The sequence below is a fragment of the Chelonoidis abingdonii genome, chromosome 21 (genome assembly GCF_003597395.2).
Source record: "Chelonoidis abingdonii isolate Lonesome George chromosome 21, CheloAbing_2.0, whole genome shotgun sequence".
Classification (NCBI taxonomy): domain Eukaryota; kingdom Metazoa; phylum Chordata; order Testudines; family Testudinidae; genus Chelonoidis; species Chelonoidis abingdonii.
The window spans coordinates 9039903-9053809 of NC_133789.1; the positions used below are offsets into that span (position 1 = coordinate 9039903).

A 13907-nucleotide genomic window follows, 5' to 3' on the forward strand; every position below is an offset into this window, starting at 1 on the left:
GATAACTATCTCTGGCAGCTTCTACGCATGTGCTTAAAATCATCAGGACACGTACAGCTCACGTCTGCAATGTGCTTAAACCTTTTATACATGGAACCTTAGGAGACAGTGGAATCAACCTATTCCTTACATAATCTGTTTGTCCTGCTCTGCTAACCACAAGGACATGCCATGCACCTTCCAGGAGGGATCTTCCAAAGCGCTGAGTCTCAGCCCTATTTCCCTCGACCCTGACAGGAGCCAAGGCTGAGCACTTTGGAAAAATCCCATCTTTGGTTCAAAGATAGCTCAGCATTGCTCACTCTCATGATCCAATCACAAATCTTGCAATATTTGGAATTTTTCTTAAAGAACCAACTCCTGGAGTCACGTGATGATAGAATCTTGGTTTCCATTTAATTTTTTTTTAAAAAAAAAAAAGCAAGTTTCTAGCTCTCGTGGTTGCAGAGAAAAGCTTGAAGACACAAGACAAGTGAACCTGAAAAGCTAAAGACAATACAAGACAAAGAAAAGAAAAAAGAACCCTACATTTTTTAAAACTCTTGCTTTTTAACCCAATCTCATGATTTTTGGAGCCTGACTTTGGAATGGCTGAAATTGCCAATATGGAGACTTTTACTTTAAACTAAGGAAACAAACCAACCAACAAAAAAACAGTCTCCAGTGGAGAGAGTGCAGGGTGTGCATTTCACTTGGGAACAGGCTGCAGCAAATGTCTCTACACACATGGGCAGAATTCTGGGAAGTTTAAAGGCACAGTGCACTGAAAACAAAAAGGAGCAGCATTTCATAGTTACATACCCATCACTCTATCCATTTGTCTATCCAAAGTATTTCTAACATGCCCCTCACTCTTGAGTCTAGGCACCAGCAGCATCTAGATGTATCAGACAAAAATCTATTGCATATAAAGAGATACACTGAATTCAGCTCTACATTCAGCTTAGTGTGTGTGTGTTGTGAGCACACATTCCAGCCAGCCAACTCCTATTTGCATTCAGGAGCCAGCATGGTCTTGTGACTAGCACATGGGCCTGGGAGACCTAGGTTCTAGTCCTGTCTCTACCGCTGACCTGCTAGACGACCTTGGGCAAGTCTCTTTGCCATCTTGTGCCTCAGTTCGCCCACCTGTAAAATGGGAACAATGACACTCACCTCCTCAGTAAGGGCTAACTAAGAGCTAAGTATTAATTATAACATTACTAACAAGCTGCTAAGACGAGCTGATTGGGGAAGTGGCTGCAGCTGGGCCATACCCCATCAAGCCCCAGCTGGCCTGTATAAAAAGGCTGAGAGCCAGGAACCTAGGACTGTCTCTCCAGGTTGGGAGAGAGCAGGGCCTGGCTGTCTACCTGCAGAAAGGGGACTGGGAGTGAAGCAGGGTTGGAGAAGGGCCAGTTGAGCAGGGGTGCTCCAGGCTGGCAACTCCCCAGGCTACAGGGCCTGGTCCCAGGCCCACAGAGGTACTGGGAGGCAGGCAAAGGCAGCAGGTCTGAACCCCCTTGCCTATGATGAGTGGCTTTTACACTGCAGTCTGCCCCAGGGAATGGGGGCTTAGTGATGACTGGCAGTAGCCCAGACTAAGGCAAGGTGGGGATTAGAGGGTTGGGTTTTCCCAGAGGGGGGAGACCCATAGAGACTGGTGGGATATTGCCAGGGGCAGCCCCAGGGTAAAGGGGCACTGGGGTCTGGGAGGGACACAGTCAGCTATAAGCAGGACACCAGCCTGCAGAGGGTGCCTAGGCTGGAAAAGAGCTAATTCCCTGAGATGACCAGCAGGAGGTACTGCAGGGGTGAGTCCTGGTGCATTACACCCCACCTCCTGGCCCCACATGCACACCCAGGTGATCCTGGTCACTAGGAATTTCCAAGAGTCTCTTGCATGGCATCCAAGCAGGTAACACTAATACACGTCTTGCACGGATGAGCAATGACAAGATCTCAATGCAGCTCCAGAGATTTCCTAATAGTTGTTTTTCCAGGGGGAATGAGGGGCAAAAGCAGTATCTGAGAAAACACCGGAGAAGAGATGTCAGTCAGGCAGAGTTCACAGACATGCCATTTAGATATAGATATGTTTAACACTGCTTTATTATAGAAAGAACAGGAGTCCTTGTGGCACCTTAGAGACTAACAAATTTATGTGAGCATAAGCTTTCCTTACACCTCTTGTCAACTGTGTAAGTGACCATCTTGAGAATCACTACAAAAGTCTTTTTTTTCCTGCTGATTACAGGTCATCTTAATTAATTACCCTCTTAGAGCTGGCATGACATTTTCTCTGTATGTGTATATATGCTCTTCTTATATGTTCCATTCTATGCATCCAAAGAAGTGGGCTGTAGCCCACAAAAGCTTATGTTCAAATAAAGGTTAGTCTCTAAGGTGCCACAAGTACTCCTGTTCTTTTTGCAGATACAGACTAACAGGGCTGCTACTCTGAAACTTGTTGTAATAGAGTTGCTAATCCATGCAGAACTACTGACTGACATTCTTGTAAAAAATTGTTGTATGATTTATTTTCTTTATATATACATACACACACACTGTGACAAAGCTCCTCTTCTACCTTGGTGGGTCCTGCACTTATTGGCAGATTTGCTCACCTCAGTGATCTTCCCCACAGTCTGGATCAACTCCTCCTGTGTCTGATCAGGAGTTGGGAGGTTTGGGGGGAACCCAGGCCCACTCTCGGACTCCGGTTCCAGCCCAGGGCCCTGTGGATTGTAACTGTTCTATAGTGCCTCCTGTAACAGCTGCATGACAGCTACAATCTCCCTGGGATTCTTCCCATGGCTCCTCCGTCAAACACCTTCCTCTGGTGTCTGATAACACTTGTACTCCTTAGTCCTCCAGCAGCACAGCCTCTCATCTCAGGCTCCTGTGGCTCTTACTCCTAGCTCCTCACACACACTTCCTCTCCTTAACTGACTGGAACTAAGTTGGAGTCTTTTTAACAGGATGCCGCTGATTAGCCTGCCTTGATTGGCTGCAGGTGTTCTAATCAGCCTGTCTGCCTTAACTGGTTCTAGCAGGTTCCTGATTACTCTAGTGCAGCCCCTGCTCTGGTCACTCAGGGAACAGAAAACTACTCAGCCAGTGACCAGTATATTTGCCCTCCACCAGACTCCTGTACCTCACTGCTCTGGGTCTGTCACAATATATATATATATACACACACACACACACACACACAGGGAGAGAGAGATTTGGTGTCCTGGATCTTGCAAATATACTATATGAAATAAAATGTTTGTCAGGCTAAATCTTATCAGCCTTCTCACTGTCTTCCCTTTAAAGAGCTGATTGTTTAGGTAAATGTCACTGATTTGCTAATTACCAAGAAGAAAGATAGGAGAACATTCTAAAGCTCTCTCTGCCCCAGGCCCAGACAACTATCGGCAATGCCAATGCAACACAAGGTTGCCAATGGACTCAGATTCTCCACTGCCCTGTTGTCATTTACACCTTTGCAAGGTGGGTGTCAAGTGCTTACAAAGGACGGCAGCGTTCCACACTGACCAGACTCTCACCTCGTACTGGTGCAAACGATGACTCCGGGTGCAGAACAACAGGGAATCAGGCCCATGATTCATATATCAAAGCAGAAGGCACCATTGTCTCCCCAGGGTTTTATTTCCATCCTGCCCCATATGGTGAAACACTTCTCTATCAGAAAGTTACTGATGGGGTTTCTCTGGTGTATTAGCTCTCTGCAGTGGGAGAGCCAGGCCCCTGGGTCTAAGCATGGCTTTGTGAGGGGAAGGACATGAAAAATCCAAGCAATATATATCTGTGAAGGTCTCTCAGCTCTAGATTTTCTGTATTTTCCACTGCATGCATCCGATGAAGTGGGCTGTAGCCCACGAAAGCTTATGCTCAAATAAATTTGTTAGTCTCTAAGGTGCGACAAGGACTCCTGTTCTTTTTGCAGATACAGACTAACACGGCTGCTACAGGTTTTAGGCACCCTCACCTGGGATGACTGGCACAACTCACTCCTGGATTTGGACTAGAGGATAGGGCACTAGACTGACACTCCAGAAACTTTGCTTCCATTTCCAGCTCTGCCACTGCCTGCTGGGTGACCTCGGGCAAAGCACTTACCTCCCAGCCTTTGTCTCAGTTAGACTGTAAGCTCTTTGGGGCAGCGGCTGCCTCTTGCTTCTAGCACAGCGCCATGGGGTCCCGGCCTCAGCCAGAGCCTGTAGGTGATACTGTAATAGCAGGGACGAATTGCCCCCATGGCTAATGGGGTCATCTCACACTCAGGCCAGTAGCTTTCACGCCACAGCAGTCTCTCTCAGTCTCATCCTTCCCCACCGCAGATTCTGCCTCCTCCTCCGTGGCCCCGTCACACTCCTCTGCGGTGCACACCTCCCCCATGCACTGCAGGAGGAGGCAGACCTAGGCTCAGATTCATTCACACAGACCTGAGCCAGATTTCCGCCCCACATCCTGCAGTGCTGCCAATGGGTGGGAGCAGCTTTAAACCTCAAGTCACAGCAGCCCACATTTTAGGCTATATTAGGTGTGTCTCCTCCCCCCGACATCCCAGGTCCCTTCCAGTCTCAGGGGCTCCCCGCTCGCAGGGGTAGACCTGAGGACAAAATCAGTCTCCTCTGGACCTTTGAGCATCGGCCGCTGGGGATAGGAAGGGGTTTGCCCAGGACACTCCATGGGCCCTACGTTTCTCTGCTGAAGCTTCGACAAGCTAAAGTTTACCAGACCTGATCCCCGGTTGGTATAAATCAACAGCTCCACTGAAGTTAACGGAGCTCCAGCAATTTATACCGCAAAGGACCCGGCCTGTTCTCTTTATTCCTGTTGAGCTGTAGGCATGTGCCGGTCATGAGGAAACCCGACCGGCTGGTGCAAATGCCGCTTGCTGCGGGCTGGGATAATGGAAGAGACGTGTCATTCTGGTGCTTTCCCACCAGCTAGGCAATTCAGACCCCCTGGAAGGGACACTCAGAGCGCCTCCAGCTCGGGCAGGCTGGAGAGAGCCCCACTCGATTCACCCCTCCCTTCTGCCTGGCTTGGCTGATAAGAAAAGTCACTCGAGGAGGCCTGCCAGACTCAGCCTTGCTTCGCGGCTCTGCTCCCAAAACATGAGCTTTGAGGAGGAGCCCCAGCTATGCTATGAGAAAGCTGTCACCCTTCCCCACCGTGCCGACTGCCAATCCCCCATGCTAACCACTAGCTCACACTCCCTTCCTAAGCCGACTGTGACATTGGTAGCACAGTTCCTGTTTGTTGTCCCTGTTCCTGTTTCCCTTTTAAAATGTCAGAGCCTCCAAAGTCATGTGGTGCCTGTTGTTAAACGTCTATTACAAAACACAAAGTCTCAGCTCGCACTCTGGTGTGGATCGGCAGAGCCCAGACTGCTGAAGCTCTGACCCACGGTGCATGAGATCACACTGAAATCTTGGGCCAGCGTCTCAGCTTTGAGTCTTGTCCCCTTGTGCCATAGACTCCAAAAGGGCCTTGCATTCTAGGGCGCTTGAGCCACCAAGACAGTGCTAGGGACCGTTGCAACTGGAATAGGTTAGAGCAGCCCTGAGGCTGTTCTAATATACGTTGGGGGGGGCATAACAAGTGCTCAGCTTCCCCCAGGAGTGGGGGAGAGATAAAGATAACATAGGGCCACCTTTGACCTCCCAGCTGGTCCAGGCTGGGCATGATTTGGCTGGACCCAAGGTTTCTGATCTCTTTCCTTTTTGTCAGCTTGATTTCACCGCTAACATTGGTGAGCATGACATTTTGCCTGCAGAAGCGGTGATGCCCAGCGGCTAGAGCAGGGGCCTGGAGTTCCCTACTGCTTGCTTTTGCGTAAGTTTCACTTTCCCTTTTCCTGTGCCATTAAAAGGGGTACAAGACTCTCGCTGGGCAGAGGGAGACTTAATCCAGGGGGCGGAGTTGTTTGTGAGCGTGCCATTACAGGTGCCATAGCTGCTCTGGGGATCTTATTGCAAGCACTGAAGTGAGATCATTTCATAGCTGCTGCTCTTCAGCCATCAAGCAGCAGGATGTTGCTGTTGTAATGTCCCCAGCCCTGCCAGACTAGGAGAATGCAAACAGAGTGCAGATGCCTCTGAGTGAAGCACTCTCTGTGATTTCTTGATTGCCCTGGCAGGGCTGTGAATGGCCACGAAACCCCTCCTTCAGGGGCTGTTCTGTTGAATGAGCTGAATCTGGACAATCCCTTCTGAAAAAGAGACATCTGGCCCTCCAGACATGCGTGAGGGGCCATTGTGGAGACTCCTCCATGCTCAGGGAGGAGACATTAACCACACATTGGAGACGGACACTTAGCGCACACATGCACACACATATATTAAATGCACAAATCACACACACATTCTTATAAATGCAGACACTTATGAATACGCATGTCATAGTAGGCATCCTTCAGTCTTGAGAGACCCTGGGTATGCACACTCTTGAGGGGTAAAGAATTTACTCTGTTGGTTTTATGGCAGCCGCGAACCTGGCTGAAGAGACCCATTTGAGAGAGACATTTGCTGCCGCATCTGTCACATTTAAAGGTGATGTTTTGACCCTTTGGGCTCTGCCATCTGCGAGATCCTTTCTCCTCTGCAAAGCTGGGCAGCTTCCTCTCAGAACTCCAGAGACCTTTGTTAAGCTTTTTCCAAAGGCTGCCGTCTTGAGTGTGACCTTCCCGGTTGTCCATGTCCATTTCTTTGAGGTCTTGCTTGCACACATCCTTGAAACGCAATGTTGGGCATCCTTTGGGTCTTTTTCCAGATGCTAGTTCACCACAGAGGATGAACTTTGGGATCCACCCATCATTCCTTTGGCACACATGCTCAAGCCAGCAGAGGCATGTTTGCATGCTGGGTATGCTTCCCCGTTTGAGCACCTCAGTGATGGTGACTCCATCCCTCCAGGAGGGTCCAAAGATTTGACAAAGGCAACGCATATGAAAGCTGTGGAGCCTCTTTTCCTGATGAGAATACAAGGTCCATGTCTTGTGTAACGCCAACAGACCCCGGTCATCAGCAGGCAGGATCAAACCTGGGACCTTTGTGCATGAGCCTCTACCACATGAGCTAAAAGGCAACTGCTTGTTAGCTAAGACTGTGTAGAGCAAACTCATTAATCTCTCTCTAAGTGGTCTCAGTGCCACTAGATGGGGCAGAACACCCCACCTAGCAGGTGGGTGGGTTACACTCACTCCCATGCTAAGGTGTGCTGAGAATACATGCATGATGCACACAGATGTGTGCGCGTTCTGTCTGTTTGTTGTTTTGCCAGACCCTTGTGTTCAGTCTAGAAAGTTTTGTGGCAGCTTTTCCAATGCGGATGTTGAGTTCCATTCCAAGTGAAAGGTTGACTGCGACCCCAGGTATATGAACTTGTTCACCACTTAAATAAAAATAAAATAAATATATGGAGACATACCTATCTCAGAGAGCTGGAAGGGATCCCAGAAGGTCATGGAGTCTAGCCCGCTGCCTTCCCAAGTACTGATTTTGCCCCCTCAAGAACTGAGGTCACAACCCTGGGTTTAGCAGGCCACTGCACAAACCACTGAGCTATCCCTGCTCTTCATGGTCATTGAGCTTGATAGATGATGCTTCCTCAACTCCTTGGCTCATTATGTTTGCCTTTTCTAGGCTTATAGTAAGCCTGAAGTCTTGGCAGACTTTGGAAAAAGTGTCCATTAGGTTTTGAAGATAAGCTTCTGTGTGGGTTGTCACTGCTGTGTCATCAGCAAAGGGGGAGTGTTGGATAAGGGCCTCCTGGGTCTTGGTTTTAGATCTGAATCTTGCATGTGCATATACACACACACTCTCCCCCACCTCCCCCAGTCATAGAATCATAGGACTGGAAGGGACCTCAAGAGGTATCTAGTTCAGTCCCCTGCACTCACGGCAGGACTAAGTATTATCTAGACCAATGTTCCCTCTAATTTTTTACGTCCATGTGCGGAATGAATTTTGTTATGTGCACCAATATGGACATGATGTGTGGCATGGATGGGGCCGAGGGGTTCGGCGTGTGGGAGGGAGCTCAGGGCTGGGGCAGAAGGTTGGGGTGTATGGGGTAAGGGCTCTGGTTGGGGGTGCAGGCTCTGGGGTGGGACTGAGGATGAGGGGTTTGGGGTGCATGCTGCCCTGGGGCTGCAGCTGGGAGAGAGGATTCCCCCAGATGCCTCTCCCTGGTTGTGGCAGCTCCGGGGCTGGGGCTGGGGAAGAGGCACCTCTCTCCTCTCCAGTCCAGGCCCCCCGTGGCTGTGCATCTGCTTGGCCCTTGACAGCCTGCTGCATAGCCACACAGCTTAGAGGGAACTTAAGCCTAACCATCCCTAACAGGTGTTTGTCCAACCTGCTCTTAAAAATCTCCAATGTTGGAGATTCCCATAACCTCCCTAGGCAATTCATTCCAGTGCTTAACCACCCTGACAGTCAGGAAGTTTCTCCTAATGTCCAACCTAAGTTGCAGCAAGGATGGTTTAACCCCATTGCTACTTGTCCTATCCTCAGAGGTTAAATAATTTTTCTCCCTCCACCTTGTAACAACCTTTTATGTATTGAAAACTGTTATCACGTCCCCACTCAGTCTTCTCTTCTCCAGACTAAACAGACCCAGTTTTTTCAATCTTCCTTCATAGATCATGTTTTCTAGACCTATAATCATTTTTGTTGCTCTTCTCTGGACTTTCTCCAATTTGTCCACATCTTTCCTGAAATGTAGCACCCAGAACTGGACTCAAAACTCCAGCTGAGGGCTAATCAGCGCGGAGTAGAGCGGAAGAATGACCTCTTGTGTCTTGGTTACAACACATCTGATAATACAGCCCAGAATGACGTTTGCTTTTTTTGCAACAGTGTTACATTGCTGACTCATATTAAGCTTGTGATCCACTATGAACCCCAGATTCCTTTCTGCACTACTCCTTCCTAGGCAGTGATTTGCCATTTTGTATGTGTGGAGCTGATTATTCCTTCCTAAGTGGGGTACTTTGCATTTGTCCTCATTGAATTTCATCCTATTTACTTCAGACCATTTCTCCAGTTTGTCCAGAGCATTTTGAATTTTATTCCTATCCGCCAAAGCACTTCCAGCCCTCCCAGCTTGGTATCATCCACAAACTTTATAAGTGTACTCTCTATGCCAGTGGGTCTCAAATTTTTTTACTGGTGACCCCTTTCATATTGCAAGCCTGTCTGAGTGCGACCCTCCTAATAAATTAAACACACTTTAAAATATATTTAACACTATTATAAATGCTGGAGGCAAGCAGGGTTTGGGGTGGAGGTTGACAGCTCATGACCCCCTGTGTAATGACCTCACGATCTCCTGAGGGGTCCCGACCCCCAGTTTGAGAACCCCTGCTCTATGCCATTATCTAAACCATTGATGACAATAATGAACAGAACCGGATCCAGAACATCCCTGCAGAACCACAGTCGTTATGCCCTTCCAGCATGACTGTGAACCACTGATAACTACTGTCTAGGAACAGTTTTCCAACCAGTTATGCACCCACCTTATAGAAGCTCTGTCTAGGTTCCATTTCCCTAGTTTGCTTATGAGACAGTCTTGTGAGATATTATCAAAAGTCAAGAGATACCATGTTTACTGCTTCCCCCCCTCCACAAGGCTTGTTACTCTGTCCAAGAATATACAAAGATATGGATAAGTACACGTGTGTATATTCTTGGACAGAGTAACAGAGTAATGTATATATACAGGTCGAACCACTCCCCTGTGGCCAGATCTATACACTATACACACACTTCCACATATACATGCATATTTGCACACACATTTGTATATAGACATTTATGACACACACACACACACTTACAAACACATCTAGTGTTAGCTGCTTCACTGACATGCCTGGTACATCCCAACAGGAGCCAGTGGGGTGATCGAAGGGTTGGCCTCATTGACCTAGACCGAAGTTGGACACATGCAGATATGTCCTGACACACAAACACATTCAGCCAGGTCCTCGGTACGCATGTAGGCACGTGCACACTACACAAAATCACTTATGGGCCAGATCTTCAGCTGCCCAACACAGTCCTGCCCCGATCCTGGCAGCTCTGCGCAAGGGGCTGCCCTCTGGTACAGCGAGGGTCTTGGCACACAGGGGGCACTGGCACAGGAATGAAACTTTAGTTCAGGGCCTGGGTCCGAAGGCAGGTGCCAGGGGCTATATCCGTTCAATCTGTTGTCCCCAGCTCAGGCTAGAGCAGCCTGTGGCTACTGTACCCCATAGCTCCCAGAGTAGTTATGGCAGCCGGGAATCCCCAGGCCAGGGGACCCCATCCACCCTCCCTCCTCTCCCTAGCATGGGCAGGCAGGGGGAGCCGGGATCTCACTGCAGGAAGGAGACGCCCGGAGCTAGGACAGGTCTCCAGAGCGGAGCCACGCGTCCGCCCCAGCATCCCCAGCTGGCAGCCAGGGCACCGACTCGCGGCATCCCAGCGCTGCGGGGACACGGGCAGGGAGCTCCGGGCACCAGCCTCGCCGCCGCCCCCGGAGAAAGGGCTGCACTGGAGCCGCTCTCCAGCATCCCCGCCCATCCCCGCGGCTTCCCGGCCAGCCGCTCGCCCCGTCTAGTTTGCAGGGTCCCGGGCGATGACCGCGTCCGCTCCCCGCAGCTCCCAGCCGGTCCGAGTCAGCTGCTCAACCCTCGCCGTGCCAGCCCCCAGGCAGGAGCGGCACAGAGTCATCCAGAGCCGGGCGGGGGGGGGCTGGTTCTGCTTTTCCCAGTGCCCGATCCCCCTAGGCAGGGCGGGGGGGGGGCGGCACCGACCCTGAGCGGCACCTGCTCCCCCGGGAGGGGCTGGGCCGCCCAGGGGGGCTGCTCTGGGCTGCACCCCGCCTCCCCCGCCAGCCCGCGGCGTGGCCCCAAAGACACCCCCCCGGGGACCCCGCCCGGGGCTCCTACCTGGCGCTGGGAGTTGGGCTCGGTGAGGTTGGTGTTGTAGTCCCAGCTGGCGGACACGCTCCGGAACAGGACCACCTCGGCGGAGCTGTTGTAGCCCTGCGCGAAGAGGGCAGCCCCGGGCTCGCTGGCGTCGGTGTCAGGGGGCAGGAGCCCGGCTTCCAGGGCAGCCGCCCCGCCGAGCCAGAGCAGCAGCAGCAGCAGAGCTGGGGGCATCCTGGCACCCGCGTCTGCTCGGACCCGGAGCGCCTGGCCAGGGAGCCTCCCGCGGCGGCCGGCGGCTTATAAGCTCTGCCCAGACCCTGCCCACCGAGCCGGCCTCTCCCAGCAGATAAGCGGGAACATTTTACTCTCCTTTCGGCGGCTCGGAGCGGGAGCCCGATGAACGAGCCACTCGCGGTGCCAAAGTCCTTCCATGCAGCACAGGGAGGGGAGGGAATTGGGGAGGGGGTCGAGGGGGGGAATGGGGAGGAAGAGAAGGAAGGGGGAAGGGGAGAGAGAGGGAGAAGGGGGAAGGAAGATAGAGGAGGAGGAGAAAGAGAGGAGGAAGGAGGAGAGAGGGGAAAGAAAGCTAGAGAAGGAGGAGGGAGAGAAAAGAGAAGTGGAGACAGGAGAGGAGAGAGGGGGAAGGAAGATAGAGAAGGAGGAGAGAGAGAGAAAAGGGGGGCAGACGGGGACAGGGGAAGGGGGAAGCTGGAGAGAGGAAGGACCAGGTGGGAAGGAAAAGAGCAGAAGGAGGGAGACGGAAAGACGAGGGGGCTCTGGGATCTGGCTGAGTACGGCTCCATGAAAGCAGGATCCCTGCTCCCCTGGGCACTGGGCCCCTTGCTCTCCAACTCCATCGCCAGGGGAATGCCAGGCCCTCCCCCTCTCGGAAGCCAGCTGCCTCCCCATGCAGCCCCCTCTGCCCACCCGGACTCCAGCTTCTCCCCTGCACCATCCGCCAGCTGAGGGTGCACCAAGACCTGGGCTGGGCTGGGCTGTGCTGAGCTGGAGGGACGCGGTTGAACGGCGGGGAGCCATGCCAGCCTGGGCTGAGCTGGCCTAGGTTCATCCTCACTTTGAGGTTTCTTTCCTGTCCCAGCCACTCTCGCTTCCCCTCCCCCAGTCTCCCAGCTGAGCTCAGCAGACCCTCAGGGTGGCTTTCGGGAGTCCCCGGCTGCAGGCTGAGCTCAGAGCCCCTTGGCACTTGGACAGATGCAAACCAGGGTCTGTGGAATTCCACTTCTGGGAGCAACAGGCCCCAGGAAGAGCCTTCACTGAACCCTTGATCCCACCAGGCCAGGGCTGGGCGGACTTGTTCTGTGGATAGGATCCTTGAGGGGGTCACTGACCCCCTTTCCCTTCTCCTAGCGCTGGCTGGATCCCACCGAGATGTGAGGAGAATCCGGGGGAATATGGAGAAGGGTGAGAAGCACTAGTCTATTCTGTATCCGATCAGGCGGCGATCAGGGCTTGCGTGAGTTTCACAAGCCAGGCAAGGCGGGGGTGGTGCTGACAGGGTGGGGCTCACAGGCAGAAGGAGAGGGGCAGTTTCTATCAGTGGCTGGGCCAGTTCCTTTTCCCTGCAGCGCTCGCTTCAGCGTAGACAGATCGCCACGCCGTTCCACTCTGGCAGCTCCTTTGTTCCTGAGCTCCATGAGTTGGCAGCTGGCCGAGGTCACCTTGGCCATGGCTCGCGCTGGGCTATTGACCACCAGTCACATCACATGTCCCGAAGTCGTCACTTTCCGTCCTCCATGGAACCGTGGCTGTAAAGCTTGGGACAACGCGCACATACCTACCCACCCAGGAGCAGGCACATAGCCAGCTCACCCCATCCTGCTGCAGTGGCACGGGACACGGCCAGCACCCATCTACACAGCCACCTCCTTCCGTCCTGAAATGGGAGGTACCTGCACAGGGTGGCTGGCCCCTTTAATAGGAGATAGCCCAGCTTCCTCCCCAACCCCCAGCACAGTTAGCTCACCTCTCAGAGGGGGAAGATGAAGAGGGTCATCATGGCATTCAGGAGGTCAGATGTTAGCCTGATGACTAGCTGGGCCAGAACTCAGTTAGGGAGGACTTCCAGGAAGCAGGTTAGGCAAACTTATGCGAGGCCCCAAAGTAGGGTCTGCAGGGAGATCCCTAGAAGAGGCATGAGTGCTGAGCTGAAAGAGTCCCAGAGCGGACCAGGAGAAGGATTCTCGGGAAAGCAGCCTGGGTAGTACCAGGTTTATAGTGGCGCCAGTAGCACCAGCCCACACTTGGAAGGGGCCCATGACGACTACATGGGGGCCCACGAAAGATCAGTCCGACCCGGAGCCTGGGGGTCAGCACCTCCTAACAGATCTGGAAAGGACTTAAAGGTAGCCTGGAAGCAGCTGAGATCTGAGCTGGGAGGTGGGCGGAAGAGTAGCCCAGGAGGGCAGAAGCAGCTTGGTTGTCTTGGACTTTTGTTGTTGTGCAAGGGGTTGAATTTGTTTAGTGATGAGTCCAAGTGGTCACTCTGCATCAGCAACGCTGTCCCCTGTGGAGAAGCTCGAGGGGGGGGAGGAAACTGAGGCAGAGATGCTTCAGGGTCACCCCATTCCCAGAGGGGGCGCTCAGTGCCTCTGTACAGTGCTGTTCTCGCCCACCTCCCATGGGGTCTCATCACTTTCTATTCATTTTGTTTGTTGGGGTTTCCCCGCCCAGCAGCCCTGGCACTGACGGCAGCTGTTCCTGCCTCCCAGGGAATGCCTCCCTGCGGGGCCTGGGAGGACTCTCCCAGGACAAGAAAGCCAAATAAAACCACATCTGTATCCTTGGCTGCCTGTGAAAGGAGGAAGAATTCAGGCAGCAAGGGGCTTCCTGCTGAGCTGACGTAAAGAAGAGAGGCCACCCCTGTGAGGGCTGGTCAGCAGCACATAGCAGAGGATCTGCTGTGTAAAGAGCCAGTCGGAGCACAGGGCTGGGAGCCAGGAGACATGGGCTTTATTCCTGGCTCTGCCACTTT

The 13907-nt window shown here is 52.5% G+C and overlaps 1 protein-coding gene across 1 annotated transcript in view; it reads right to left on the reverse strand.

The window, feature by feature from the left end:
• ACE (angiotensin I converting enzyme) overlaps window positions 1-11204 on the reverse strand; it is a 63072-nt gene extending 51868 nt beyond the window's left edge. The window contains exon 1 of the mRNA XM_032805461.2: window positions 10934-11204. Within this exon, the coding sequence (XP_032661352.1) occupies window positions 10934-11146 (213 nt within the window). The 5' untranslated portion in view covers window positions 11147-11204. The remainder of the gene's footprint in view (window positions 1-10933) is intronic.
• Between the last annotated feature and the right edge of the window lie 2703 nt (window positions 11205-13907).